This window comes from Electrona antarctica, assembly GCF_951216825.1.
Source record: "Electrona antarctica genome assembly, chromosome: 13".
Classification (NCBI taxonomy): Eukaryota; Metazoa; Chordata; class Actinopteri; order Myctophiformes; family Myctophidae; genus Electrona; species Electrona antarctica.
Window position 1 is genome coordinate 37,950,371 of NC_136794.1, and position 26,996 is coordinate 37,977,366.

Consider the following 26,996-nt stretch of genomic DNA (forward strand, 5'->3'; position numbering starts at 1 on the left):
AGCTTTTTCTGCCTTTATTGATAGAGATAGTAGACTGATAGGAAATGGGGAGAGAGAGATGGGGAGTGACACGCAGCAAAGGTTGTTGGGATCGGTAGTCGAACTGGCGACACGCTGTCAGGTAGCAGCCTATAGGTGCCAAGGCAGCTACGCCAGCCGCCTGGGCCAGCGAGATTTATTTCTGAGGAGACATGTGTTATTATGAGTGGTCAATATGTCATTACTGCAGAACAGCAGAACACAAGATACACACAAATGGCCTGGGCCGGCCTAATGGTCCAGGCACCAAGGCTGGTAATCCAGTCTGACAGCGTGTTGCGGGTTCGAGTCCCGATCCCGACGACCTTTTCTGCGCGTGCACTGGCCATATATGGAGCGCGTCTCACCCTCAGGCGTCTTACTGGTAGTATTGGACTGTAGTAAATATAGCTACTTAGTTACTTTACACCAGTGTCTTCCCCCCATCTCTCTCCCGATTCCTGTCGACTTACTGTGTATCTATCAAAAATATATATAAAAAACAAGATACACACAAATAACCCTCAGTGCTGTATACTACTCACATGTGGAGTGGCCCCTTCCTGCCCACCTGGACTTGTACCAGATAGTCGCCCTATCTTCAAGGAGACGGAAATGTCTCTGCTTCTTCCAGGAACGTGACTTGACCTTCCTCAGCGTCGAGCCCGCCATCATCACCCTGAGGTCTTCATCATCTTGGACACCTGGGAAGTCAGTTAAACAATCAATCAATCAATCAATCACCACAGAACATTGCATGTCACAAAAATTAACATGTAAGTGAATACAATTTGCTTAACCCATTTTGGGCGGGAGCCCCTTTTGGTGTTAGCAAGAAAAATAGCAGATCTACAAGCTCGTACCGAGTGGCGCGCTACGAGCTTGTAGGTGTGCTATTTTTTTTAAATCGAAGAACGACTGACATAGAAACATAGCTTTTTCAGAAAACTGTCAGGATGTAGAAGACATTTTTAGAATCTGATCTCAGGTCAAAATGGGTTAAGATATGATTCACTGCGTTGCAATCAGCAACTCATTAAACACTTTATGGTGCAAGATGTTAATCAGATGTCATCTGATTAACTGAAGTTTTAAATCACTTTGGGCTGTACAATCCATGTTTGTCTGGAATCCAACAAGTAAGAGGAGGCAGAGGACAGGGTGAGATGGAGGCAGAAGATTCGCTGTGGCGACCCCTAAAGGGAACAGCCGAAAGGAAAAAAAAATACTATAGCCTATAAACTGTCATCTGAAAATTCAGTTTGAATCAATAATAGGAATATTTGAATATATAGGATTCAGGCCTACTCACCTGAAGGATTCATCGCTATCCTTCACTTGTGCCAAACGGAATTTGCTGCAAAAAAAAATAGAAATAGGAAAATGTTCTAATATTAGGATGCTTTTTCCGCCCTGAATTCAGCATGGCATGCATTTGTTCAGATAATACACCAGTGGTTTTCATCCACTGCACCCCTGAATTACATTGTTACTTTATAGCACCTTATATAAACGGTATGTAAATATTCCCCAGTTTTCCCCCTGTAACTTGAGAGAATAACAGTTTCCATAAGACGGGTTTAAAATACTTACACCCTTAACCCCATGCCATGACCCCATATCCCTATATGCTGCCTGGAGGGGATCATTCATGACAATCATGATCATTGATCTTGACTCTTCTTGGTGTAGGTAGGCTACTAGGCTACTGTAGACTGAAAAATAATGATAACTGATCAATTCTGAAGCACCATGCAGCTGTGTGTGATCAACCCTGATCTACACAGTCAGTAACAGCATTATTGTTAACAATGTGTATACTTCATGCCATTTACATTGACTTGGATATAGGCCTATACATTATATTCAGTAACGTAGGCCAATAGCTACTTCTCCGTACGACGGTGTCGCTCCGCTCGCCGAAGCTCACGTTGCGGTGCATGAATATGCTACGACCTACGACGCGTTGTGTCTGACTTCTACAGTAGACTACCTGAATCTCGGAAAAATCTGTCAGTGAGTCAGCAGCACCATACAATGAATCAGCATATCAACTCGACAACATCCATAAGTCACGACCCCTATAGTCCTTAAAACCTTACACATATATAGCTACCGGTACTATTGTTGTTTTATTATTATTTGTATTAGTATTTTATTATTTGTATTATAATATTATTATAATTATTATTAGGCTACTATTATTATGCTTAAATCCATGGGAAGCTAACGTTAAACGTTAGCATAATAATGACATTGCGTCCCTTATAGTTAGGCTAACGGTATCCTCAAATTATGCCTATCCGGTGCACATTCCGCCTGTATTAAAGGTTACTTACAAAATATGAAGGTGCCTAAAGTCAGTGACATTTACCCACCTGAAAGAATAAATAAAAAACAAACATGCATTCGGCTATCTCTTGGCTTTATTCTCCGTCCGCGTCTCTGCCAACTAAATAAATTCGTCTGCAGCTCACCCACAGTAGATCAGAAATCATTAGTAGCCGACTCTGTGTAATTAATACACACAGACTGTAATATATAGCTACCGATAAAGCTAAGCAGCCATGATACAAAAGTAGCCTGATAGTCTGATAGACTTCAACTGAGTTCAATTAGGGGTTCACTGACCGCCTTGGCTTGCTCATGACAGAGTCATGAGTGCCACATACATGTATAACTTTCACTTTCAGATCTCTCACACATGGTTGTCCCTGCTGCTGGTACGGGAATTCAGTTTGGGGTTCTCTAGGCAAATTCATAGATTTACATCATGTGATTTATTGCTGCACATACAGCCAATATATAAAGTATATCTCTCTCTCTCTCTGTCCCTCCCTCCCTCTGTGGAGGAGGGAAGGAGGTGGCTGGATGTGTCAACAGTGTGAGTGTCTCTCTCTCTCTCTCTCTCGCTTCTCTCTCTCTCTCTTCTCTCTCTCTCTCGCTTCTCTCTCTCTCTCTCTCTCTCCCTGTGTGTGTGTGTGTGTGTGTGTGTGTGTGTGTGTGTGTGTGTGTGTGTGTGCGTGCGTGTGCAGCCAAGAATGCACACACACACACACTGTATACTCACACAAACACAAAAACACACGCACACACACACGCGCGTGCACATATCACATTGATTAATGTAGCCTATTCAGAATAAACAAGTAAGCCAATAAAGCCATCAGGCTTAATTGCGGTTGTCAAACTGGATCCTTTCATTAATTTCTATGTTGTACGATATGAAACGTTGCATTTGTGCTCGGTGATGTTTTTGGCATCTCATGTGGACAGTTTGCTGAATCACTGAAGAAAACCACAGACGATCAGCTGACCCTGTTTCAACCCTAATACAGAAAAATGCTGAATAATCAAGTTTAGGTACTGTATCTGACGATGTTGGACAGGCTAATGATCTCAATTTAGCTGAACCTGTTATAGGCTAATACATTTTACTAGGAAATAATGCTCTTGATTGTATTTCTCTTTATATATTTGCAAAAAAAAAGAGAGAGATAATTAAATAGCAGATCTACAACATGCCACAACCTGCAGTGTTGCTGCGACTTCGAGCTTGTAGATTGATTGACTAGGAAGCCATTTTGGAGGGAAGTCAAAGAGCAGACCAAATAAAATACAGAGCCCCCTCAGGTCAAGTGAACTGGGTTTAAGTTTAAGACAATTGGTTGCATTTTACTTTTCATGGATTAACATGAGTAAATGCAAGTGATTTATTCAACGGGTTATATCCGAAATAATGTATCTATATTGTAATAGCATGAGTGTTGCAACATTCTGTACCTTTATTTTTTTATCATAGGTAGCCAAATATAGAAAGTATTGTTTCCCAGCTGATCTAATAGGACCATGGCATTTTAGAACATAATACTGAATTATCTCTATGGAACAGGGCTGGACTGGGACAAAAATTCGGCCTGGTCATTTTCGGGCGAATTTGGCCCAGACCGGCCCACCACAACCAGCGCACAAATAGCAGAAACTCTACCACCCGCTCCGTCGAGGCACACACAAACAAACAAGCCCTAATACCACCACTTTTACAGAACAACATAAATGATACAAACCAACAGACAAACTACACAAGCCTTTGTTGATCTCACAAGAATGCTGGCAAAATGATTCAAGATAGAAGAGGGTTTATTTGTCTGTCACTTTGCCTGCCTGACAATCTTTCTTTATTTTTATCATATCATAACTTGAGGGCCCCCCTACGGTCGTGGCCCACCGGTAATATGACCGGTACGTCCTGTGGCCAGTCCACCCCTGCTATGGAAACACTTCTCAGGAACATGCTTAACTCAACTGGAAAATGATAACCACAACATAGATTTGGCTATCATGGTCAACTGCAGCTATCTGAAAAAGGTTTTGTGGATGAATAACAACGAGGCCTGTGATGCCTGTCTCCATGAGTTCCTGTCTTGCAGCAATCTTTTTCCTTTTATTGTCCAACGGGATGGCCGTATAATCTATATGAACGTCTGTGTGTGTGTGTGTGTGTGTGTGTGTGGGGGGGGGGGGGGGGGGGGGGGGGTCTGGGGGGTGTTCCCAATAACCTCTGATAACCCTCACTCCTTACAGCCCCCCCTTTCTCCACACACACACACACACACACACACACACACACACACACACACACACACACACACACACACACACACACACACACACACACACACACACACACACACACACACACACACACACACACACACACACACACACACACACACACACACACACACTATAAGTGAGAATTACAAAATGTTTCCAGAGCTATGCAACTGCCAGTGAGGCGAATGATAGAGGGAGCACATTCATCATTTTATTTATTTTTTGTTCTAACACCACAACTGCGGCTAGCCACCACTACATTTTCCATGACCCCTCCCTTTATAGACTCTCTTCTTTTAAGTATATCATGCTATTAAGTATATCATGCTTTTCTATTTGGTGTCTTTCAGTCAAGTGAGAGTGTCAGACAGTGGAGTGAGGCTATTTTGTTTCTTGGGCAATAATTTGGTTATGCACTATAGAGATAAATTAAACACACCCTGCTCCTCTGGCCAGGTCATATGCTTTCAGATTACAAACACAGCCACATTTTATGTGGAGTTATTTTGAGGACAATGATGATTCATGAATGCTGGACACTTGCTTTGGGGGAGATGAGTCACGCAGGGCTACATACTGGATACACATACTGTACACACACACACACACACACACACACACACACACACACACACACACACACACACACACACACACACACACACACACACACACACACACACACACACACACACACACACACACACACAGCATGTATGTATCACATTGATTATGTCATTCAGAATAAACAAGTAAGTCATCAGGAGTGGCTTGCAGTTGTAACACTATGTTTTCATTCATTTCTATGTTGCACGATATGGAATGTTGCATTTACTGCTTGGTGATGTGATGTGAGTATTTTATGGTTCCCTTGTTCTTAACCAAGGCTATTTCTTTGTGCACAAACCCAAACATAAAGTAGCATGCCCCTATTGCCCAATTGTCCAATAAACTCAGGAATCATAAGCATGATGATCCAGCCCTAGGAAGCAATATGCAAGCTTTGCTCTCAGCTAATTGGAACCAGAGACTGAAATATGAGACAGAATCAAAACAGCCAGCACAACCCCATCAACAGAAGAAACACAAAGGTCGTCAATGAATCACTGCTAAAACTTCAAAGATTCAAACCCAAACTTTGTATGTTTTAAAGGGGAAAGAGTCGTACTTACCAAAAACGAAGGGATCTTACTATGTCTGAGCATGGAAGTGTTGCAAAGATTTCCAGAGAAGGCTATGCTGTGATAGAGAGCTCTCCCAGAGAGTGCCTCAAAATGACTGGGGGTGGTACCACCCTGTTTCGGCTGGCCTACAAGGTGGTCCAGAGTGGTGTGTATGCTGCGCTGGTGTATGTATGGTTGGTCCTATGCTGAGCTCCAGCTGCCTGGGGACTGCAATCCCAGCACGAAGCCTTAAGAGACTGGGAGCGTCCAAAGGAAAATCTGGCTCAGCCTCTCTCCACCCCACCAGGCTGGGACAGGGAAACTTGACTCCCAGTCAACATTGCTGCATGCTGGTACACTCCTCCCCCCCCCCCCCCCCCCCCCCAGCCTTCCTTCCTTCCTCTGCTCTATGGCCACACCCACACTCCCACAGTACTCCCATCCCTATTCCCTGCACCCTCCCTGGCTCTGCCTTCAAATAATTGCACCGCCTCTCTGCTCTGATCCAACTGGATTCTCCACTCTCCCTTGGTTGCAGTGCCTCAAGCAGAATCTGTGTATTATGTATTAGACCAGATTACACAAGAGGACTGCACTCATGTACATAATACATATAGGTACTTTATATGTGTGTATTTGTTTTATTTTTGTTTCGTCTGCGCTACGTTGATATACAGTTGTCATATTATATGAGGTTTTATTACATGTGTATACAATACATAGTGTGTTTCTAGCGGGGTTGGAGGGAGGTGTGGGTTATTGTAATATGTTAATATTTCGCATGATGCATCATTTATATGATCTGATTTTTTTTTTAAACGTACAAAAGACATTTGCACTCGAGGAAAATAATGAAGTAGGCATGAAGAGAGGAAACAAAACAAGTGAAAAGAAAATCAATCATGTCTGCCATTATATGTTATGCTGCTTGACACTAGGATACCATTCTGTGTCAATTTAGTTTCTGCCTCTATAAAAAGGGTATCTTTGAAAAACAAAGAAAGGGTCCCGCACACCGTCAGACACTTGCCAAAATGTTGCTCTTTATTGGGTCGACGTTTCGGTCGATTAGAGTTAGACCTTCATCATGGAGGTCTAATCGACCGAAATCGACTCTGGGAGACCAATCAATGCTGATCAATAAGACTAGAACGTGCATGGCTATGTCATAGCCTATGTGCCAAATAGTTTAGTTAGATTATTAAGTTTTTGTTCTTCATTTGCTCCATGTGCATTGTCCACTAACTATTATTTGCTGAGTCTAATTATGCTGTCCACGGTCCACTTCCTTGCTGGTCAATGGCTAGCAGCTTTAATTAATTCGATTTTGAGATATTGTGTAGAAGTACAGGAAAGGCCAATGGGGTCACCAAAATCAGTGGTGTTCATCCTTGAGGGAGATGGTTAGTATTTCTGTTACATGTATTTGAAATATGTATTTCCATTATCTTTGAGTATAAAAAATCACACCCACGTGAAGAGAAGTGAGGGGCACTCTTATCATCATACATCATCATATCATCTCATTCACAATTTGCGTCCTCACTTTTGTCTCGTTTTTACGCAATGATAAACACTCAAAAGTGGCCATTCATTGTCAATGGCATACAATGTTTGAGACAAAACAATAAGTAAATCTAATATTTATCCGAAAGAAGCAATATAGTTATTGTTCATTTTCAATTCGAGAACCGGCTAGTTCATACAATTAAATAGGACGCATCTTCCTTACATTATGCATGTTCCCAGACAGTGGCGTGCACAGACATTTAGAGGGGCAGGTGCTCAAGTTAAAAAAGGGCACCTTGTGCAGCGCGTGGAACCGGCCGGTTGCCTTAATCCATTTTGGGCGGGAACCCCTTTTGGTGTTAGCATTATGTTATGCTTTAGCTATTGAAAAATAGCAGATCTACAAGTTCATAGCGCGCCACCGAGTGGCGCGCTATGAACTTGTAGGTCTGCTATTTTTGAAAAATCAAAAAAAAAAGAGAAAAAAATGTTTTTTGTTTTTTGTTTTTTTTCCAAAAGGGCACATTGCCAAAAGGGCAGGGGCTCTAGCACCCCCTAGTGTCTATCTGTGCACGCCACTGACGTTCATTATTGTTAATAAAGGCAGTATGAGTCACCAGAAAAAAGGCTGTGTGTTTTCAATGAATCTAACATGGTTTTCTTTTATCTGTATTGTATTGTATTGTGTTTTTGTATGGACATAGGGTTGGGTGCTTGCACATATGCACACATGGCATCAACGCATGGTGTTGTGTGCTGGCACACTACACTCTCTGTCTTTCTTGTATCTGTATTGTATTGTGTTTTTGTATGGACATAGTGTTGGGTGCTGGCACATATGCACACATGGCATCAACGCATGGTGTTGTGTGCTGGCACACTATACAGTCTGTCTTTCTTTTTATCATTCATTTTTTAAGAGCCCGCCCAGGGACTACAGATGAAAATTAGCTTTGGCTAACTCTGGCCCATTTACATTGAGGTGAAAACTGACATGTTGATTAATGAGCTTTGTCCCTGTCAAAACAAATAAAAATAAAAGAAAAATAAAACAAAATTGTTAAAATGGAAATTGCAAGTTACAATGGGTTTGTATAGGAAGGGGGCGGGGCAGCTACAATTAATATCAAATATCTAAATACTAACCTCACATCACCAGGCTTTTATCTAAAACATTTTTAAAGTGAAATATCCCTTTAAGTGTATTTTGAACATACACAACAAATGTATTTTAAATATACATTCTTTGGTATTTTAATCATGAAAACCTCCTAGTTTGACACGTCACATGCTACTTAAAGCATAATCAAATTTAGAAATGTTTGCCTTATACAGTAGGTTGTTGGCCAAATGGATTTGGCCGCTGTTGCGACCCCGAAGGTTGCTGGCTCGGGCGCCCTAGCTAAATCATTAGAGCATGCCCTGTGCAAAATCTGGCGCTTTTAGACGAATTTGTGCATAAATATCCCTAAGCTCCTCCACTATACTGCCACCACAATGTGAAATGTCCTGAAATCTTCCATTAAAGTGTGTGAATCTCACTGGTTTCTTTCAAAACTGGCCTGGAAAAATCATCAGATTTTAATTGCAATAGAAAGGAGGTGTCGTTCACTGCCGCCGGGAAAACATATTGTACAATTATTTTTTTTACATTTGCATGTATTAATGTGTTAATACATTAGTTTTCAACTGGGGGTTCGTGGACCACTGGTGGTCTGTGAAGATATTGCATGTGGTCCCTGACCATGCATTTAGTATGTAGGAAAGTATTACAGTATGTAGGCGTATCCACAGAAAAGGGAGAGGGAAACTGTACCCTTGTACCAGATTGCCTGTTTTAGTCACCATTATAAGGAAAGGTGCCCATAATCAATGTAACTACCATTTCACCTTCCAGCCAGGTCCTATTGTCTCCTTAGCAGTTAGGCCTACTTCACAGGTATATGGTGGGAGTGATCCTACGCAGTACACACACAGAAAACAGTAACAGATGGATGTCCAGTCTTCTGTCTTTGATCCAGTTTGAGTGTTATGTATTGAACAGAAGTGAGCAGTTGAAATCATAAACATACCAGTTATATTGAATGGTTCTTTCCTTTCTGTCTGTCTGTGGTTGTTGAGTGCTGCTGAGCTGCTGGTAGGAACGGTTTGGCTCCCCAATCCCTGTGTCTAGCCCTGCTCAGTGCACCTGTGTCACTTTATAAATGCACATTGCACACCCAGTGCTGTGCTTCTCAAGCCCGCCACCAAGTGGTCAAAAATAATACTGGAAATAATCTAAATAATGCCTCTCTTGTCTCTTCTAATGGTTCCTACAATCGGCTCCGTTCTTTTGGCAAATCTAGAACTTCCTGCCAGAGAGCTAGCAAATTTAAGACATCCGGTTGCTTTCAGAATAAAAGCGTGGTTAATTAAATAATTATTACATTACATTATTAGTATTGTTATTACATTACAGTTATTGTGAAGACACACATTATGTTTCTGTGTAAAAATAAGTAATTCAATAACGTAAAAAAGTTATCTAAATGGATAAATGCCCAAGTCCATGCACTGGAGTGCCCAAGTCCATTCACTGGAGTGCATGGACTTAATAAAGTGGATGCTGGACAAAATCCCTGCTATGTTTCGACTAGTGTGACATATGCACGCGTCCGGGGAGACCTCCTCTACAACACCACACTGTCCGCTAAGCAGCAGAGGTGTAAAACAAAAATTGGCACCAGGTCAGATGTAAAAAAACTTTAAAAAACTTCCCATTTCCAGACTACAGTGGACTAAAGTGGACACTGGACAAAAATCCCTGCTATGTTTCGACTAGTGTGACATATGCACGCGTCCGGGGAGACCTCCTCTACAACACCACACTGTCCGCTAAGCAGCAGAGGTGTAAAACAAAAATTGGCACCAGGTCACAGGTAAAAAAACATAAAAAAACTTCCCATTTCCAGACTAAAGTGGACGCTGGACAAAAATCCCTGCTATGTTTCGACTAGTGTGACATACGCACGCGTCCGGGGAGACCTCCTCTACAACACCACACTGTCCGCTAAGCAGCAGAGGTGTAAAACAAAAATTGGCACCAGGTCAGATGTAAAAAAACTTTAAAAAACTTCCCATTTCCAGACTACAGTGGACTAAAGTGGACGCTGGACAAAAATCCCTGCTATGTTTCGACTAGTGTGACATATGCACGCGTCCGGGGAGACCTCCTCTACAACACCACACTGTCCGCTAAGCAGCAGAGGTGTAAAACAAAAATTGGCACCAGGTCAGATGTAAAAAAACTTAAAAAAACTTCCCATTTCCAGACTACAGTGGACTAAAGTGGACGCTGGACAAAAATCCCTGCTATGTTTCGACTAGTGTGACATACGCACGCGTCCGGGGAGACCTCCTCTACAACACCACACTGTCCGCTAAGCAGCAGAGGTGTAAAACAAAAATTGGCACCAGGTCACAGGTAAAAAAACATAAAAAAACTTCCCATTTCCAGACTACAGTGGACTAAAGTGGACGCTGGACAAAAATCCCTGCTATGTTTCGACTAGTGTGACATACGCACGCGTCCGGGGAGACCTCCTCTACAACACCACACTGTCCGCTAAGCAGCAGAGGTGTAAAACAAAAATTGGCACCAGGTCACAGGTAAAAAACATAAAAAAACTTCCCATTTCCAGACTACAGTGGACTAAAGTGGACGCTGGACAAAAATCCCTGCTATGTTTCGACTAGTGTGACATACGCACGCGTCCGGGGAGACCTCCTCTACAACACCACACTGTCCGCTAAGCAGCAGAGGTGTAAAACAAAAATTGGCACTAGTCGAAACATAGCAGGGATTTTTGTCCAGCGTCCACTTAATCCACTGTAGTCTGGAAATGGGAAGTTTTTATGTTTTTTTACCTGTGACCTGGTGCCAATTTTTGTTTTACACCTCTGCTGCTTAGCGGACAGTGTGGTGTTGTAGAGGAGGTCTCCCCGGACGCGTGCGTATGTCACACTAGTCGAAACATAGCAGGGATTTTTGTCCAGCGTCCACTTTAGTCCACTGTAGTCTGGAAATGGGAAGTTTTTTAAAGTTTTTTTACATCTGACCTGGTGCCAATTTTTGTTTTACACCTCTGCTGCTTAGCGGACAGTGTGGTGTTGTAGAGGAGGTCTCCCCGGACGCGTGCGTATGTCACACTAGTCGAAACATAGCAGGGATTTTTGTCCAGCGTCCACTTTAGTCCACTGTAGTCTGGAAATGGGAAGTTTTTTTATGTTTTTTTACCTGTGACCTGGTGCCAATATTTGTTTTACACCTCTGCTGCTTAGCGGACAGTGTGGTGTTGTAGAGGAGGTCTCCCCGGACGCGTGCGTATGTCACACTAGTCGAAACATAGCAGGGATTTTTGTCCAGCGTCCACTTTAGTCCACTGTAGTCTGGAAATGGGAAGTTTTTTAAAGTTTTTTTACATCTGACCTGGTGCCAATTTTTGTTTTACACCTCTGCTGCTTAGCGGACAGTGTGGTGTTGTAGAGGAGGTCTCCCCGGACGCGTGCGTATGTCACACTAGTCGAAACATAGCAGGGATTTTTGTCCAGCGTCCACTTTAGTCCACTGTAGTCTGGAAATGGGAAGTTTTTTAAAGTTTTTTTACATCTGACCTGGTGCCAATTTTTGTTTTACACCTCTGCTGCTTAGCGGACAGTGTGGTGTTGTAGAGGAGGTCTCCCCGGACGCGTGCGTATGTCACACTAGTCGAAACATAGCAGGGATTTTTGTCCAGCGTCCACTTTAGTCCACTGTAGTCTGGAAATGGGAAGTTTTTTTATGTTTTTTTACCTGTGACCTGGTGCCAATTTTTGTTTTACACCTCTGCTGCTTAGCGGACAGTGTGGTGTTGTAGAGGAGGTCTCCCCGGACGCGTGCGTATGTCACACTAGTCGAAACATAGCAGGGATTTTTGTCCAGCGTCCACTTTAGTCCACTGTAGTCTGGAAATGGGAAGTTTTTAACGTTTTTTTACATCTGACCTGGTGCCAATTTTTGTTTTACACCTCTGCTGCTTAGCGGACAGTGTGGTGTTGTAGAGGAGGTCTCCCCGGACGCGTGCGTATGTCACACTAGTCGAAACATAGCAGGGATTTTTGTCCAGCGTCCACTTTAGTCCACTGTAGTCTGGAAATGGGAAGTTTTTTAAAGTTTTTTTACATCTGACCTGGTGCCAATTTTTGTTTTACACCTCTGCTGCTTAGCGGACAGTGTGGTGTTGTAGAGGAGGTCTCCCCGGACGCGTGCGTATGTCACACTAGTCGAAACATAGCAGGGATTTTTGTCCAGCGTCCACTTTAGTCCACTGTAGTCTGGAAATGGGAAGTTTTTTTATGTTTTTTTACCTGTGACCTGGTGCCAATTTTTGTTTTACACCTCTGCTGCTTAGCGGACAGTGTGGTGTTGTAGAGGAGGTCTCCCCGGACGCGTGCGTATGTCACACTAGTCGAAACATAGCAGGGATTTTTGTCCAGCGTCCACTTTAGTCCACTGTAGTCTGGAAATGGGAAGTTTTTTTATGTTTTTTTACCTGTGACCTGGTGCCAATTTTTGTTTTACACCTCTGCTGCTTAGCGGACAGTGTGGTGTTGTAGAGGAGGTCTCCCCGGACGCGTGCGTATGTCACACTAGTCGAAACATAGCAGGGATTTTTGTCCAGCGTCCACTTTATAAAGTCCATGCTCTCCAGTGAATAGCATTTATCCATTTAGATAACTTTTTAATGACTTATCTTTACACAGAAACATTACTTATTACTTATTTTTACACAGAAACATAATGTGTGTCCTATAGCATCGTTTAAATGCTTAATTTATAGTTTTAATGTGCAAATTAATCTTTTTTTCAATACTCTAGAGGGTACTCTTATTTTGAAGAGATCGTCCACCGGAAGTCTTATATTTGCTCACTTAGATTTGCCAAAAGAACAGTGCTCCTACAATCAATGTCATGTCTGCTCGCTCACTTCAGGAGAAAAGGCACGCTCAACTCAGACAAGGTCTTTAAGGGTTCAGTCTGCTCGCTCATACATAAGTTGCGATGAACAGCACAGCCAACCCTGACTAGCTTCTTCCCTAGTTTGTAAAGTGTGTATATAAATACATTTACAAAATAATACGTTCACAACTTGAATAACATCAGCGTTTTCCCTATTGACTGCATAAAATATTGCGTACCATCCTAATGTACTCTTGAAAGCTTCACTGGTTCAACTTCATAATTACATTAGATTGCACTTTCCTGTCAGGAAAGCCGACAAAACGCAATTTATACACTTAAGCACAGCTCATCTGTGGATCCATTTTGCTCACAAATGCAGGATTTGGTAGTGAATCTTCCTTTGATCCCGGCATGCCGCATGGCCGACTCATTTGTTCAAGGGGATAATGGAACCTTACTCACTAATGTACCGGTTGAAGCAAACAGATCGTTGAATGTAGTCTGAGCACTCCATCGGTGCATGTGAGAATGAGTGAGGCATGTTGTCAGCATACTCAATGATCAAAATGCAGCTACAGAATAGTGATTATTAAACATCAACATGTACTGCGTGGAATTGGAAAGAAAAATATTTTTATTTTGATTCTTATTTCGAGAGCAGAATTATTGGCAGAAAATGTGGTATAAAAAGAAATACAGCTGTCCAAAACCATATATCAACCTTTTATACAACTGCACATTTGTGTACACCTCCATTATCTTTAAGGTTTCTGCACAACCATGGTTCCATGCTTGAGCCCAAGTCAGACAAGAGCCCTGTTAATGTCTCTATGAGAGCATCGTTCTGAGGTTTATGACACATGGAGACTGACATAATCATAATGTAAATTATACAGTCTGAGACTCCCATTATGTTAGTCTGCCACTATTGAGGTGTGTGCGTGAGAGGGGGAGACAGTGGCCCCAGTTTGAGGGCACCAAGTGTTCTCCAAATAAAAGGGAAGGATATTTATTTTGCTGGTTATGGCAGTCACAGACACAGGAGTAGAAAAATATGTACATCGTCAGTGGAATACTGCTGACGGATTCAAATCAGCATGCCACATCCACAGTGACTGTTAGGTTCACAATGCGCTGACATGAGATGTCATATGCGCCTGTGTTGAACTGGGAGAAAACACTATGGGGTAGTTATTACATTTAAGTGTGTGTGAGAGAGAGAGGGGGGAGTGTGTGTGTTGTGCCGTTTCAGAAACCTTGTATCTCCATGTTTTCCCCCGAAAATGAATGTCCTACTTCCTAGTCAGTGTCACACTTGTATATATGCTATTTTTGTTTTGTTTTGAAGTGGTTAAGTGTGTCTGTAGGTTTTATAAATATTGAACCAATTTAAGTATTAACAAGAGCTTGAGATTAAATAAAAATTACATTAGATCAATTGGAACATGGGTTTCTTTCCCCTCCATCCTCCAAGTAGCAGTTTTGGACATACAAGGTTTCCACCCGACAGCACCAATATATAAAACCAAAGGTCAGTTTACACCACTTACAATAGGGTTTCTAATTATTGATTCATAATATTTTTTTAATTAACATGTTGTCTTTGCCCTAGTAAATAGAATTCTTAATACTATAGCTACAATGACATTGTAGACAATTTTGCGCTTTGTGCCAATTTGCAGAAGGCCCTTTCCCGTTTCAGGAATGAGTCCTCGCCCCAAGCCGCCCACACTCCCCCAATACAGAAACTGTAGAGATTAGTGCAGAGGAACTTGACTGGCCTGCACAGAGGCTAACATTTTCCACTATTCTGGAATGGCTTCCCACTTTCCTATTGAGCGGTTATGCCAATCCTTGATTGGCCAATCCTTGATTGGCATAACGACTAAATTGGGGGGGGGAGGGGGAAATAAAAAAGAAACTCCAAGCACACCATTGTCTAGAATGTCATTGTAGGGGTACCACGGTGCTCACATCACCTGTTAAGAGCACATAACACACAAATAGGGCTAGTCCTTTACGCAGCTGGCTCGAGTTCAAATCAAACCCAAGGCTCATTGCTTCATGCCCAGTCCCTCCCACACACACTTTTCCTGTCTGTCTGTTCAGTCTCTATCCAAACAAAGCCAAATATTCTGACCATTCACCAATCAATCTGCCTCTGCAATGCCTTTTCACTTCAGCTTTGCGTAGCCATGTAATAATGGCACTAATTAGGGGTGATCACACTGAGACACTTTGCTAGAAACGCGTTGCAAGCAAAACCGTTTTCTTATGGTATAGGGTGCCTGATGTGGCACTCCTGTCTTGGACAATGTGTCACATTTCTAGCGGTTTTTAAACTTGAACTTTTAAAATACTATACCAATTTGCAACAATCCTTCCTGTTTTGATGCCGATAGATACAGCAGGAATGGTAGGAAAATGCATAAAGGATATTAGACTCAAGACTAAATGTCTACTTGAATCCATTTTCATTGATTATATATTTACTGGGTTATGAATGCAGGTCCACTCCATAGACGCACAACAATGTTTTGCTCTGAACGGTTTCGCTAAGGCGTATTTGAAGTGTCTCTACCTGTAATCACCCCCTTAGAAACACTCATTACAAAAGGTGTCCATCCATTGACCTTTGGTCATATAGGGTATGTGTATGGGTAACAGTTTGTGCATTGTCGACGTGCATTGTCGACATGCATCCACGTCATCATTGTGTGGCTAGAGGGATGCCACGGGCGTCTGTGACCTGGCCTTCTTGAAGGTTCTTTACCAGCTGGGCCAGCCAGCGCTTGGTGGTGGTGTCGTCCTTTAGCACCTGGGCGAATGTACTGTCCTTCAGCTGGTCTGGCAAACACTGGCGCAAGGCTTCTCTGGCTCTGTCCAAGAAAGAAAGACAGAACAAAGTGTCAATGCATCCAGAGATCAAAGTGCATGGTGTATATTTTATTAAGTAACACATTTCAATATTATGTACTTTTTCCTGAGTATTCTGAACATAGTAGTCAGACTGTTTTGAATTACAATTTTGTATTTGTAGTGTGTATAGTCTGTGTCTCATAAATCATGGTTTGTATCAAAACATTCCCCACCAATGTTACAGCTCTAGGACAAATTCCTAGAGTAATATGAATCATGGATACAATGTATCCATTAAAACCGGGAAAGCATGTGTCGTTTTAGATTGTTGCGTTGGCTATATTAAAAAATAGCAGATATACAAGCTCACCGCGTGTGAGAACTGAGAACTACTGATTTAGGAGGCATTTGTATTATCTGCCTCAGGTCTTAATGTGTTAATCATTGATTCACATCAACTCTTAAATCAAAGTTCAACTGTAAGTGAAATTGTAATAAACCGTTCAGAGGGTTCACCAGGTTAGCCCATTTAGCCTGACGTCGAAAAAAAAAAAAAAGTTAGCTCTGAAAGAATATATATTCAAAGATTTGTGCCGCATTTTTACGATTTTTCAAAAATAGCAGACCTACAAGCGCGCCACTCGGTGGCGCGCTTGTAGATCTGCTATTTTTCAATAGCTAAAGTATAACATAATGCTTAGTTAAAACACCAAAAGGGGTTCCCGCCCAAAATGGGTTAGAGCAGTGAGGGCAGGACACTACAGCAGCTTGGAAGGACAAAACGAACACTGCACGCATGGCTGCCTCCTAGTGGCACAATAACGCCACCTCAATCAGATGAGCAAATTCAGCGTGAGTTAACGGTTCTACCTGAGATTATCCGAGAGGCGGAGGTAGCAGCGCACAACGTGCTTTAACAGACGTGCAGATGGCTCTTTGGAAAGCTGAAGCACCATTTTCCCCTGTAAAGACAAAGAGAAAGAAAGAACCAACAGATCAAACATACAGTAGGTACCTCGCCATCTGTAGGGCTTTTAGCTTCAGCCTACACCTTTTTGGACCGTTTTTTTTAAAATTGCCTTAAAGGACCACTTCACCACTTTTCAACATCTCTTCATATAATTGGTTCTCACTAATGTTCATGATAAAACACCACCATTTTTTCCTACTCAGTCTGTGTCTCATAGGAGGGCTTTGGGCAGTTCGGACACCCGTCCACCAGTGACATCATTAGGCAGATTATTTTTTAAACAAGATTTGTTTTAAAATATATTTAGATTTTTATTATCGTGAGAACGATGGCTTCAACTTTTGCATTGCAACTTTTCAGGAAAAGAAAGCTGCCGTTTCTATTAGCTTGGATTCGCCATCGATGATGTCACTGGTGGACGGGTTTCTGAACTGCCCACAGCCTTCCTATGAGACACAGACTGAGTAGGAAAAAATTGTGGTATTTTATCATGAACATTAGTTAGGACCAATTATAGGAAGATAAGTTGAAAAGTGGTGAAGTGGTCCTTTAATGCTATGTACTGTACTACTACATTGTTTTTAAAAAGGACCGAAATAAATAAACTACACTGTCAAGTTGGCGCACAAAGACGAAGGCATGCAAACTGTGACTTTTCCACAAGCCGTTCTTAAGTATGGCTGTCACAATCACAACATTTTTAGTTGACAGAGTTAATTGTCATACAAATAACTGTGATTAATGATTTAATTGTGTTTTGGGCATTACACATTTGAAATGATCAATAAACTGCAGTCGATGCGATTATGTGTAATAATCAACAGGCCTACTTACAAGGATCATTGCCACATGGGAGAAGCGCTCATATGTCTGACATATGTAGGCCAGCCCTGTGTCATCCAACAGGATCTTCTGCAGTATGAAGGTAGCAACCTGTAGCAAAATGTTCATCAGTTACACAACAGTAAAGGCAAAAGGGTTTTAGAATGGAAATGGAAAGGAAGAAGTAAATAGTTTAGTTATCGTCTTTGCTAGTATATATATATATATATATATATATATATATATATATATATATATATATATATATATATATATATTTAGTGTTTTGAAAAACTAAATATACATATTTTTTCTCTTTCCAAGGAAATGGAGAATCAGAGAATATGTTGTATATCATGGATGATATTAAAGGCACTGTTTGAAGGAACATTGACTTATATTATTGTCCTGTAATGTCTTGTCGAATGTCATGTTTTTATATGATGTGTGGAGCCCAGGAAGATTAGCTGTTGTTACGCACCAGCTAATGGGGATCCTAATAAAACTCAATAAACATCTGAAATAGACACTTACTGTTTTCGAGAGTTCGCTGCCTGACTCCATGATGCGTAGACAAAGTGGGATGATTTCAGTGGTGAGGAGGAAGTTAATCACTTCTTGTTCATCGGTTTTAACCAATGCACCTATTTTTCAAGAAAGAAATTACAACTTTATGTCACTCTACTGAATGAGTGACTGAGCTAAAGGTTTTGTGATCAACCCACAATGTATTTTTTCTATAAATAAATACAAATGAACACATGTACAAAGCTTTGTGTATTATGATTCATATTCAGTACAGTACTAAAAACAGTGGGCACGAGCCAGGGCTTCCAAACAGGCCTCAAAGGCGTCACAAATATAATACAAGAGAGAAATGTTTATAAAAGCTATAAAGTCCTTACAATATCAGAATGGCATTACTGGCTCAAGTGACATTTCAGTTACTTTGTTCCCTAATTATAGCTATAACAATTAATATTATATTTTTGCATCTAAGGAACTTCCCAATATTCTATTTTCAATATACCTTACTGTAATGCTACTCTAGTTTTGTGAAAGAGAATACTTTACCTATGACACCTAGGCTGGTGAGGCGCAGGTACTCAAATGGTCTCGTCTTGCTCACTGTGTGCAGGAAGGGGTAAAGGAAAAGTGGAATGTGAGCAGCAAGAAACGCCGACCTAGGGAAAGACATACAGTATATATTCATTTGAACAAGATATCACAGATACCTCATTTACATTTCTTTTTGTTTCCCCTTTTTTCATTAATTTAACTGCTGCCAATTCCCCATGTCTACTGTGATCACTCTCATACCAACCCCCTAGGGGAGGGTTTAGAGTAGACTATCATCCTCATCCTCTGATATACATGGGGTCCCCAAATTCGTCTTTTCATTGTGAGGAATAGAGCGGTGCAGTCTCGGCCCATTTCATGACGACGAGCGGCCCAGAAGAGATTTACCCAATTCATTTGTCCCATAGACGTTTAAAAAAGTATTTATTTAAAGAACTGTAAGACTCGGACAAAGCCAACTCGGATGGTGACAAATCATGACAATAAACACAATTTTTGGGGCCGAACAAAATAATTAGAATGAAGACAAACAAATAAAAAGATGTTGTACCCTTTTTTTCTTCTAATTATTTGTTCTGTCCAATTTATTTTTGCTTATTGTCATGATTTTTCAGCAGCCGAGTTGGCTCTGTCAGAGGCTTTAAATAAATACTTTCTGAAACATCTATGGGAAAAATGGGGCTCTATATCAGTCATAGGGCATGCCGAATAACGCACACATCGGTTTGTTATGCCTCCCAGATACCCTCCCTATTGCGGCTGTAGGCTGTTCAAAAGCCGTGAGCCGAGGAGATAAGCATGAGAGTATATACGAGACACTGATCACGCCCACCACCACTACCAGTGCAGTGCCCAATCTGACGTTTTTATTTCCAGGGAGAAAAAAAAAGTCTGGGGCCGAGTCCACTTCAATTTGGCATACAGTAGCGCAAACGTCGCTCACTCTGCTGATTTCTGATCATCTGCACCTCTCTCTCTCTCTCTCTCTCTCTCTCTAGGTGAGTTCCAGTCTACTAGTGTAGTGACAAGTTGCTTGCTGCCTTCAAGATCCCACAATTCATGTTCGGAGTGCCTGGAAAAGCCAGAGGAACCATTTCTGGGAGGAGAACCTGGTCACAACTGCACTTGGATGTCCTCACGTTTACATTTTAAGCATTTACTGCACCTAATGCTTTATCCAGAGAGGCATAACAAATGCCACAGAATGAGAACATTTCTGGGCAAACATTATAAGCAGACCAACTATGTGAAATACATGCAGTGTGGATGACATTGTGGAACCAATAACTCTTGATTCCAATATAAGTTCTACAGTGAGTGGAAACGAGTGCCACAAAAATAAATAAAATCAGACCTGTGTGAAGTGAGGGGCGCTCTTATCATCGTACATCATGACGTAACAAGTTGATTTGCTCAGAAACGTAAATTCTCCATTCATTGTCAATGGGAATTTAACAAAAATACAGATTTGCTCAGACACATGACGTAAATTCTCCATTCATTGTCAATGGGAATTTTGTGTAGGATAGAAAATGGCCGATTTACTGACGTAAATTCTACATTCATTGTCAAAGGCATTTAATGTTTGTGTTAGGACAAAAATCTACACTATAGCTGAATCTATGAGGGTCTAGCGCCACTCAAAAATATTAATTTTAATCCTCAACGAAATACATACATGGCAAGCACATAAACTAAAGAAACAAAACTGCTAAACAATGTCCCATGATCCCCAATCTCCCCATCATTACAAATGATTCTGTACCTGGTTTCAGGGTGTGAGGCCACACACTGAAGAAGTGCCAAGGCATTGCAGACTCTGTTTGATTGGTGAGCGGTCAGTGTGGGAGGGTTTATCGATGGATAAATGTTCACTATTTCCTAAAGAAACGAGAAACAAACATGTATAAACAAAATTATACATATGGTAATTAACAACTTATAGCTTCTAATTGCAAATTCCTAACGTGCAGCCATAACATTCAAATATGGAGATGAGGTTTCTGCCAGATATTTTAAGCGAGTCAAATGATACTGTGTCCGATATGATCCCACTGTATGTAGTGTAATCCCAGCCAGGTATTTGAAAATAAACAATTTCAAATTGTCAATTAGACACTTCTGTCAGTGTCATGAACCCTGTCTGCCGAGTGTCCCCGAGGATGACAAGGAATTCAGTGGGGGTCAACTAAAATTCCACAACTTTTCACGCCATTATTTATCGTTTTAAAAATAACTTAATCTATATAACAAAATCTGCACACCAGAATGCTGGTCCCCTTGTGGGTATGCTTATTGGTAACGTGAGGCTTGAAACCTTACCAATAAAATACCCACAGGAGCAGCATTCTGGTGGGCGAATTTTATTTGTTATTTCATGTTTTTATCCAGCCTAGCAGGACAAAATGTGCATGCCTTTAGTGACACACACGTTTATTTTTTTATAAATTTTATTCAAAGAGTATGACATCATATTATGCAAGTTTCACAGAAAGAAAATACAACTCTTTGTTTTTATATTTTCTCCCACAACTCCTTTCCCAATCCTCCCCACCCACCCACCATCTTTCCCCACGAGGCCAGACATACAAACAACATAAATTATATACAGGTATAAAACCAATAAGTTGAGTACATAACTAAGATACACACAACATATATACACAGGTATAAAACCAATAGGTTGAGTACATAACTAAGATACAAAGAAAGGGATCACATGGTTATGTTCACAGAAATAATTAATAAACAACTTAAAAGGGGGTAAAATAAGAGACATAAAATTAATAATAAAACAAACAAAAACAAACAAACAAAAAAACAGTAATAAATACAAATAATAATAATAAGAGATAAAGCTTGTAAGAGCTTAATTGGCTCATTTCTTGACCCTCATGTGTAATAATTTCTGATATATTAGGCTATATATCATGCACCAAGTAGATCGAGATCTGCACCACCAGAGCACACCAACACCATGTGTCTTCAGTCAGGTGAAAGTGATTCTAAACTGCTTACATACGATATTAAAGGTAGCCAATGGTTATAAAATGTATCAGAGGACCCTCGAATCGTGAATTAGATTTTTTTTCAAGTTTCAGAAAGGACATAACGTCAATCAACCATGATTTGAGCCGATGAAGGGCACACACGTTTTACATATAACTTATACCTGATGGATTGGGAACACAAACACAGGTCCGTCCGTACCTGTAAGAGGGCAGCAATTGTACCACAGGAGTGCCAGAGCATGGGTGCCAGGTCTGGCACAGACTCCCGTTTCTTGCTGAGCTCCAGCAGGGCATTCTCTCTGGTCTCTGGGCTAGACAACTCATTGATCCATTGGTAGATCTTCTCTCTGTCCACCTGGGCCAGGGCTGTGGTTACAGCCTGTACACGAAAACAAACACGTTTGTGGCATGTAATTATTTTGAACCACGAGTATTATATTATACCCATAATAATAATACACAAACAACGCAGACAAACATGTAAGACAGCTTATTTAGCCCAGTTTCCACTCACTGCTCCTGTAGCCAGCATTCTGTGCAGCGCCTGGATATGGTCCCCCGGAGGTTGAACTTGAGACCCTATTTTAAATCTCTGCCCGAACAGCAACACAGCTTTACACCTCACTATTTTTTAAGGTGTTTATGTTACAGTAAAAACGGATTGACTGCAACAGACAGGCGCCAAAGCAAATAACTATGGCTAACGTTAGCTGCTTGCTAAGCCCAACAACACAATGCTAACAGAAACGCGCGCGTCTAAATCGGCAAAGAAGACATTTTAGACACCGTATATTTCCATATATTGTTACATAAATGTCTTCTTTTTGTAATTAATTCATTGAGATATAATAACCCAGCTTAAATAACGCAGTCACGACTTTTTGTTTTGTTCATATTAGCAAAGAAAGAAAGAAACAACCAGAGGAATAGGATACCAACATGTAAATTATCCCATAGGTCGTAGGGATATACTCGCGCATTCGCACTGTGATTTGCTGGTTTATTGTCTGCTCAACCAATCACAGCGGCCCGGCCTTCTCGGTTATGGGATCCAGTGTAGAAAATAGCCAATCTACACGCTCACAATGCGTTGCACCCGCGACGCACGGTTAGCTTGTAGATCGGCTATTTCTGGTCTTTGTATTGAGTTTGTGCTTTAAATGTACTGTAATTATGCAAACTGTTAATAAATATTTCCATCAATCAATCAATCAAAGGACCAACTCCCATACAGTAGGTGGCGGTAGGTATGCTCCCACATGGTTGCAACCACAACCCACCAGAAGCAGAGAGAAGACGACCCGGAAGATAATCATTTACATTAGCATCAGGAAGCTTTAGCTTTAGCATCTTCTTGGTGTGTAAACTAAAACTACTCTCGGGTAAGAAAACACCAAACAAACACTACAACTGGTTTTCATTCATCACAAAATGTGTTTAATTAAACATTCTAACCGCGGGCTGTTCCCGTTTGATAATAATAACAACAATAGTGTTGTTGTAGAACTACAGCCAACTGGAATCACACTGACGTTCATTAAAGTCACACTCTTATAGCTTTAGCATGTTAGCATTAGCCGCCAGGGTGACACAAAAAGACACATGGCTGTTGTGTTTCTGGGACCAGAACCAACTGTCTGCAACTATAGCTGTCAAAACCTGAGATAATTAATAAACCTGATTGTTTAGTTTGTTTGGGTTCATTGATTCACTCAGTGGTTCTCAAAGTGTGGTCCGCCCCCCCCCCCCCCTCTTCCCAGCAGGGGTCCTTGAGTTGGTTCCAGGGGGTCCTCAGCCAAATTACATTTTCAATACATCTATGAGAGTATAAATTATGCCATCAACCACTTTAACATAACATTGATTGATTGAATACTTTATTAACAGTTTGTAGAAAGAAAGCACAGGAATGTATAGTTCAATAAAACCAAAAAAGTATGGCTTGTTTACATTAGGGTCCTTGGTATTCAATTAATCAGAACATTGACATACAAATATACAGTACTATGCATAAACATGCAACATACATGCCATTTTTTCTTTGATTAATTGAAAATGGTGATGATGTACTCACAACAGCTGGATTAAACAGCACTGTATGTAACATTGATTGCGCGTGTTTACATAACCAAGAAAGTATATATATTTTTCCAGTCATCAGTAGTGTGTGCTACTGCTCTGCATCAATGTTGATTTTGACAGCACAAGAGCACATTTTGGTTTAGTTTTGGTCATAGCCTTTATTTATTTTTAAGTGGAGCAACCACTTTATTAAGTAGCTTTGTGTGTGGCTGGCTGCTCGACCGTTTCGGACGTGGGGCGGCTCGCCGGAACTGGGCTGGCACCCTGGGCACGTTCCTGCGGGTCCGGAAGTTCCAGGGCCCCCACGGGGACCCCCACACGGAGTTGCACCACTTACTTCACACAGGGTTTTTACTTAATTTTTTTTTAATATATATATTTATCCCACAATTTTGCAACCCATTTTTTCACCCAGTGTCAATTATCTAATGTAATCCTGGGCGCTACACTTCCTCTGCCAACCGGGGGGGGCAGCGGACTGACCTCATGCTTCCTTCTATGCCTTCTAGACCTTCTAGTCCAAGCTGCTTCTTTTCACCTGACAAAGGGGGATTTCCTCGGCCTGACGTAGCGCGTGGAAGGAACACGTTATTCCGACCAGTTCCTTTCCCCCCTACCGCCAGGGGGAGGTAGTTTTAGAGACTAGGATTACTGCATGTTTTTTGTGAGGGTACCTACCCTAGGGGAGAACAACATGCAAACTCCACACAGAAAGGCCCTTTCGTCAACCCCGCCTCGGGTATGGGCACTGATGACGCGGAGGAGGGAACACGCCCCCAGCACCCACAGTGTCCCCAGCGGGAATCGAACCCAGGACCTTCTAGCTGTGAGGTGACAACACTACCGACTGTGCCACCGTGCACATTTTTATCCCGCACTTTTTGCAACCCATTTTTTCTAGCCTGGCTAATTGGCCAGACTCAAATCACACTTTTTGCCAACGGCTGATTTATTTCACCCAGTGTCAATTGTCTAATGTAATCATGGGCGCTACACTCCCTCTGCCAACCTGTGGAGAGCAACGGACTGACCTCATGTTTCCTTCAATGAAGGAGTCCAGTCCAAGCCACTTCTTTTCACCTGACGTTTCCCCGGTTGGATATAGCATGTGACAGGCGCCCCGGCTGGCCAGGGGGACGGAGTTTAGAGACCAGGATTACAGATTTTTTTTTTTGTGAGGGTACCTACCTACCCTAGGAGACACGGGGAGAACATGTGAGGGTATACTACCCTAGAGTAGAAGACGGGGGGGAGAACATGCAAACTCCTAGCGATGGGCAAAAATGGCTAATTTCAGTGAATGAACGATTCGATTCACGCTCACGGCAATGATCCGATTCAATGATTCGATCACGTTCACGGTTCAGCACTTCACGGTTCACGGTTCAGCACTTCCGGTCCCTGCAGCTCCACACAGATGGTCATAGGATTTTGAATACAATATATATATATATTTTTTGGTCTATTTTTTTTAATTGACTAAATCTACAATGCCAAAATCTCATGTCAGTTCCTCCTCCAAATGTTTTACAATCTGAACACATGCATATCCACTCCAAAAATGCATAGCTGCCAAACTAATGAATAATAATATGAATAAGACTCAATATTTTGTAAATGCATACACTGATGAATCGGTAGGATATCTCTGGAGTGTATATATATGGGCAATTGAAAATCAATCAATTAAAAACAATATAACATATTTACAATGTTACTGTTGTAAAGGTTCATATCATTCACATTTTAAGTGCACTTACTCAGATCCAGACAATTGCAGATCTGGCTCTGTTAAGACACATGAGCGTAATGATTAATTCCTAACGATGGTTTAATTGTGTTGCACTGCAGATGGAGTCTCCAGAGGGAAGCAACTCCAGTCCTGACCAGCGACAACACACTGGTCAGTATAATGTCCCTCTCTCTCTCTCGTCCTAGTGCTCATAGTAGTAAGGAGCCGTGTCCACATGTCATCCATGTATTTCTATGGTAAAGACGCGCGGCGCGCTCCCCTTTTTTGGGGGGCTTTTCTGCCTTTATTGGGTAGAGCACAGTGAAGAGTGAAAGGAAACGGGGAGAGAGAGAAAGGAGTGACTCGCAGCAAAGGCTGTCGGGAATCGTTTTTTTTTTTTTTTTAAGGGAGAGGTGATAATAACATTTTGACGTCATTCCCAATGTCTTGATACCTTTTCCTCGTACGCCCCTGCACTCCCAGATGTCCTGACGTCCCCAACTAGTTCGGAAATCCATTTATTCTCCTCTCTGTCTATCCCTCCATCTTTTTCCTCTCTCCTCACTCCTATCTGCATCCACTTTTCACCCGACGGTAGAATTTCATTGTATAATATGTTTAATTTGATAGTGAAGTATGAACGTTTGGACCCCAGGAACAGTAGTCTTCACTCACTGTAGTGAGGACTACTGGGGATACCTAATAATAAACAACAAACCCGTTACCCGTCTTCCTCCGTGAATAAATGGCTCTCTGTGCAGGCTTAGAAGAGGAGGCCAGCCCACAGAGCGATGGCTCCCGGTCCCCCCCAGAGAGAAGGCTCAGAGACAGAGCCCCATCGTCGGACCACACGCCCAGAGCCTCTCCCCCCCAGGCTAGCCCCGAACAGGAGAAGGCTAGCCCCGGACAGGAGAAGAAGCCCTCCTCCTCCTCTTCCTCCTCCTCTGACAGTGAGAGTGACAGTAGTGACGATGAAGGGACGATGAGGAGGATAAGGAGCAGCGTGGCTCAGATCAAGGTGAGGACCGTCATAGATGTACAGTAATTGTAAGTAAGAGAGCAACACTTGTCAGAACAGCGGCTGGACTGGACCACTTCTAAATGGCTGCCGGCTTGCACAGATGAAAGTTCTCAGACGCCACGATTGATATCG

At 41.8% G+C, this 26,996-nt stretch overlaps 3 protein-coding genes across 8 annotated transcripts in view; 1 reads left to right on the forward strand and 2 right to left on the reverse strand.

The window, feature by feature from the left end:
- LOC306935916 (1-phosphatidylinositol 4,5-bisphosphate phosphodiesterase delta-4-like) overlaps window positions 1-9,473 on the reverse strand; it is a 28,069-nt gene extending 18,596 nt beyond the window's left edge. The window contains exons 1-4 of one of the 6 annotated variants that reach the window (XM_079519264.1): window positions 9,153-9,167; window positions 1,331-1,375; window positions 1,119-1,214; window positions 564-722 (exon numbers count right to left, since the gene is read on the reverse strand). In XM_079519264.1, the coding sequence (XP_079375390.1) occupies window positions 564-722; window positions 1,119-1,214; window positions 1,331-1,343 (268 nt within the window). In that variant the 5' untranslated portion in view covers window positions 1,344-1,375; window positions 9,153-9,167. Of the gene's footprint in view, window positions 1-563; window positions 723-1,118; window positions 1,215-1,330; window positions 1,376-2,396; window positions 2,437-2,495; window positions 2,568-5,807; window positions 6,090-9,152; window positions 9,168-9,379 lie in introns of those variants that run through there. The other 5 variants (XM_079519262.1, XM_079519263.1, XM_079519267.1 and 2 more) reach the window with 5 other exon arrangements.
- A 4,430-nt stretch (window positions 9,474-13,903) lies between these two features.
- cnot9 (CCR4-NOT transcription complex subunit 9) lies at window positions 13,904-22,990 on the reverse strand. The gene is made up of 8 exons (XM_079519178.1): window positions 22,544-22,990; window positions 22,229-22,408; window positions 20,784-20,899; window positions 19,013-19,122; window positions 18,473-18,582; window positions 17,951-18,049; window positions 17,017-17,108; window positions 13,904-16,166 (listed from the first exon to the last, which is right to left on the reverse strand). The coding sequence occupies exons 1-8, from the start codon at window positions 22,559-22,561 to the stop codon at window positions 15,998-16,000; spliced, it is 894 nt and encodes a 297-aa protein (XP_079375304.1). The 5' UTR covers window positions 22,562-22,990; the 3' UTR covers window positions 13,904-15,997.
- A 313-nt stretch (window positions 22,991-23,303) lies between these two features.
- cwc22 (CWC22 spliceosome associated protein homolog) overlaps window positions 23,304-26,996 on the forward strand; it is a 31,556-nt gene continuing 27,863 nt past the window's right edge. Inside the window, exons 1-3 of the mRNA XM_079517987.1 lie at window positions 23,304-23,411; window positions 25,963-26,014; window positions 26,605-26,861. Coding sequence (XP_079374113.1) covers window positions 25,963-26,014; window positions 26,605-26,861 — 309 coding nt within the window. The 5' untranslated portion in view covers window positions 23,304-23,411. The remainder of the gene's footprint in view (window positions 23,412-25,962; window positions 26,015-26,604; window positions 26,862-26,996) is intronic.

What these genes read in the sequence shown, in the direction of transcription:
- cnot9 (XM_079519178.1), bottom strand. An exon ending in GCAGCGAACTCTCGAAAACA is followed by an intron (nt 18,050 to 18,472) that starts GTAAGTGTCTAT and finishes ATTTTGCTACAG; the next exon opens with GTTGCTACCTTCATACTGCA. An exon ending in CGCCTCTCGGATAATCTCAG is followed by an intron (nt 16,167 to 17,016) that starts GTAGAACCGTTA and finishes TTTCTTGGACAG; the next exon opens with AGCCAGAGAAGCCTTGCGCC.